We start from the raw sequence: 3,138 nt of genomic DNA on the forward strand, positions 1-3,138 counted from the left end.
TAATGATCGCAACCCTAAATTAAAAGTTCATATGCCCTTCATTTTTAATATATAACATTTAGAATAAATTAATTATTTAAAAAATTATTGAGCACCCGCGCGCCCGCCACTATCACCGATAACCCTCTCTCTTCTTGCCCCAGTGAGACCCACCACCCTTGAACCTCGAACAAGCTCGCCAAAGACTTGATGGAGTTGGAAGAGGTGACATGAAGCGGTCGAGCACAAATCCTAGGCCATTAAAAAAGGGATGTCTCTCGAGCACTCGAGTATGTCTCGGGTGCCCAACACTCGAAAATTCCCACGTGAAATAACTATTTGATGGCCCTGCATCATCTTCAACCTCTATCTGGCAAGTCCCATCAGAGCTCCATGGTGGCAATGCGCCGCCGCGGAGCTCTTGCGAGATCCTACCCGCCTTGTGGCTGCCTCCCTTTTCCCCTTCCTCGCTATATCCCACTGCCGTAGCCGTCGTCATCGATGCATCCGCCCAAACCCCGCTCACCACCCATTGCCATCCTGACTGGCGGCATCACCATTGCCTTGCCCCTCGCCACCCCCACGCTCGCCACCACTGTCGGGGCGTCCTGCGGCCCCCGAAGCCTTCTTCTAAAATCGTCGGACTCCGACTAACCTCCAACCCTGAACCCTCCCTAATCCCAAACATTAACTCGTGGAAACTCGGAATCCTCAGCGGAGCATTATCAGAGTTTTGCCGGAAGCTTCAGCGTGGCTCGCAAGAGCGAAGGAAAAACCGAGTGTAGTTTAGCATTCTTAAAAAAAAAGTGCTGGATGGCTCCAAGTGCAACACACCCAAGCAATCTTTAGCTTTCCCGAAACAAAAACAACAATTCAATTGTTTTGTACTAGTATCTAGCGCACATATAGTTATGTATGTACAGATGCTTTGCAATAATATTCACACACAGTAAAGTCCACGATCCACAGCTCAGACATCTGTAGCTGCTAGCCTGCTACTCGTCGTCCCAGTCCACAGACTCCAGACGGCGCCGCTCATCGTCATACCAGCACACGCAGCTGAGGCAGACGAGCACATCAACAATCGCCGCATCCGCCTTTTTCCGGTCAGCGAAGTGCAGCGTCTGCACCATCAGCGCGCGTGGCTGCATGCTGAACCGCTGCCCCCGCTCCATGCTCCGCTCGTCGCTCCACCGCACGGTGTCGTGCGCCATCGGGCCCAGCCACCGCAGCACGACCTCCGCTTCGCCTCTCGACGCCTTCGCGGCCTCCTCGTCCACCGCCTGCCCTCTCCAGCTCTCCCTCAGCTTCGCGTTCACGGCCTCGCGGATGCTCACTGGTAACATCTTGTAGAGCCCGTCTCTCGCCGACAGGTCCATCATTCCTTCCTGCACCTCCTCGCCGTCAGCTGCCGGCGGCCTCAGCGCCGCGAGCAGCGTCTTGACGGACAAGATCAGGTTCGCGTATCGCAGCTCCATGCCCGAGCCGCCGATCGTGCTCGCCAATGGCTTGGTCGATTCCAATACTGACAAGGCGGCATCTTTTTGGCCGAAGATGGGAACCGAGTGCCGGAGCGCGGCGCCGGGCATCGCCGACCGGTGCAACGGGCCGGAAGAGTGGCCGGGCGCGCGTCCCACTGTTAAAGATGGCAGCCCTGGGACGAACGGGCCGAAGGCAATGGAGATGCGCGCGAGCACGGCGAGGACCGACTTGGCCATGAGCTTCGCCGCCCTGCCGGCGTCGACGCTCCAGAGCGACCCCTCCATGAGCCGCCGCACCTTGTGCCGCTGCGCCCTGAGCTCGTGCATCAGCTTCTCTCCGGGTTCGGCCGCTGGCTTCTTGCCCGGCGCCGCCTGCGACGGGATGATGGGCCCGCTGTGCTGCTTCCAGTTCTCCATCCGCCGCTCCGACGCCTCCAGCTCCCTGAGCGCGTCCATCTCCTCGTACAGCCTCGCGGCCGCGGCCACGTGCCGCTCCATCTTGCGGAGCCGCTTCCCGGCGCCCCTAGAGAACCCGACCGCGACGTCCAGCTGCGCGAGGCGGCCGCGCTTGGCCTCGGCGTAGAGCCGGTCGAAGTCCCGCAGGAGCGGTGCCTCCGCGCAGGATCGGCACCGCGCGGCGAGGCGCGCGACAGTGGCGGCGGCGCGGTCGAGGTCCGCCACGAGCTCGCAGCACGCGAGGCGGAGCAGGAAGCTCTGGTCCGGGGACGTCAGCCGCGCGACGCCCTCGGCGCGCAGGACGTCGGCGCGGAGCCTCCGGAACTCCACGTCGGACAGCGTCCGGTGGAGGGACACGAGCCGCGACATGGTGGCAGCCGCCTCGAAGGCCAGGATGCCGAGCCCGTCGGCCCTGGCGCCGCCGGCGCCGAACCGCGACCGCAGTTCGGCGAGCCATGACCTGGCCGGCATGGCCGGAAACCACTCTGCTCGATCGCCTATATAATACGTAGCAGCAAACCAAAGAAAGAAACAAACAAGGAGCTCTGTGGTTGACCTTAGCAGCAGCAACAGCGGCGGCTGGATTCTTATACTACCACCCAGTTCGAGAATGGCGCGAGATCATACGTATGAGATGAGTCACGAATTCTCACGTGGACACAACGCGTTTAACAGCAAAGAGCAGAGCGAAGCAAGCAAGCTCTACGCAGCAGGATAAGGGGGGAAGAGCAGGCGAGGAGTCGGCACCGCGAGTGCGCGGTGCGGCCGGCTTGCCTGGGTCAAGAGACGAGCGAGAGGCGAAGTCGCCCACGCCGCAGGCAAATCACAGGCAGCCATGTGCGCGCCGGCAGCGGGGCGCGGGCCGGTTCTTCGACCGCATGCAGGCGCGCGGCGGGGGGAGAGGCGGAGGCGGTAGCGCTACCCACTTAAGCAACATGTCATCGAATCCCTTCTGGATTAAAGAAGCGACGGAGCCGGCCCGGGCGGAGACCGACTTGGATCCGCAGGCCAAGTCTTCGGTGACGGCGACGCCTCGCTCCCCCGCCTCGAGTCTTTTCCTCGTCTCGCTGGAACATGTCCGATCCGATCCGCTCACGTCCACGACGCGTCGCTGGCGACGGGCACTGAGCATGTGGAAGGGGCCGCATGGCGCCGGAGCAGCGTGTCCCAACATGTCGCCTCAGCCTCACCCCCGGGTCACGAGTTATGGCCGTCGTTTTCT

At 61.5% G+C, this 3,138-nt stretch overlaps 1 protein-coding gene across 1 annotated transcript; it reads right to left on the minus strand.

Moving 5' to 3' along the window:
- Positions 1-747: 747 nt before the first annotated feature.
- On the minus strand, positions 748-2,854 carry LOC101768536. Its single transcript, XM_004984873.2, has one exon. The coding sequence runs from the start codon at positions 2,385-2,387 to the stop codon at positions 975-977; it is 1,413 nt and encodes a 470-aa protein (XP_004984930.1). The 5' UTR covers positions 2,388-2,854; the 3' UTR covers positions 748-974.
- Positions 2,855-3,138: the final 284 nt, after the last annotated feature.

Source organism: Setaria italica, chromosome IX (assembly GCF_000263155.2).
Source record: "Setaria italica strain Yugu1 chromosome IX, Setaria_italica_v2.0, whole genome shotgun sequence".
Classification (NCBI taxonomy): domain Eukaryota; kingdom Viridiplantae; phylum Streptophyta; class Magnoliopsida; order Poales; family Poaceae; genus Setaria; species Setaria italica.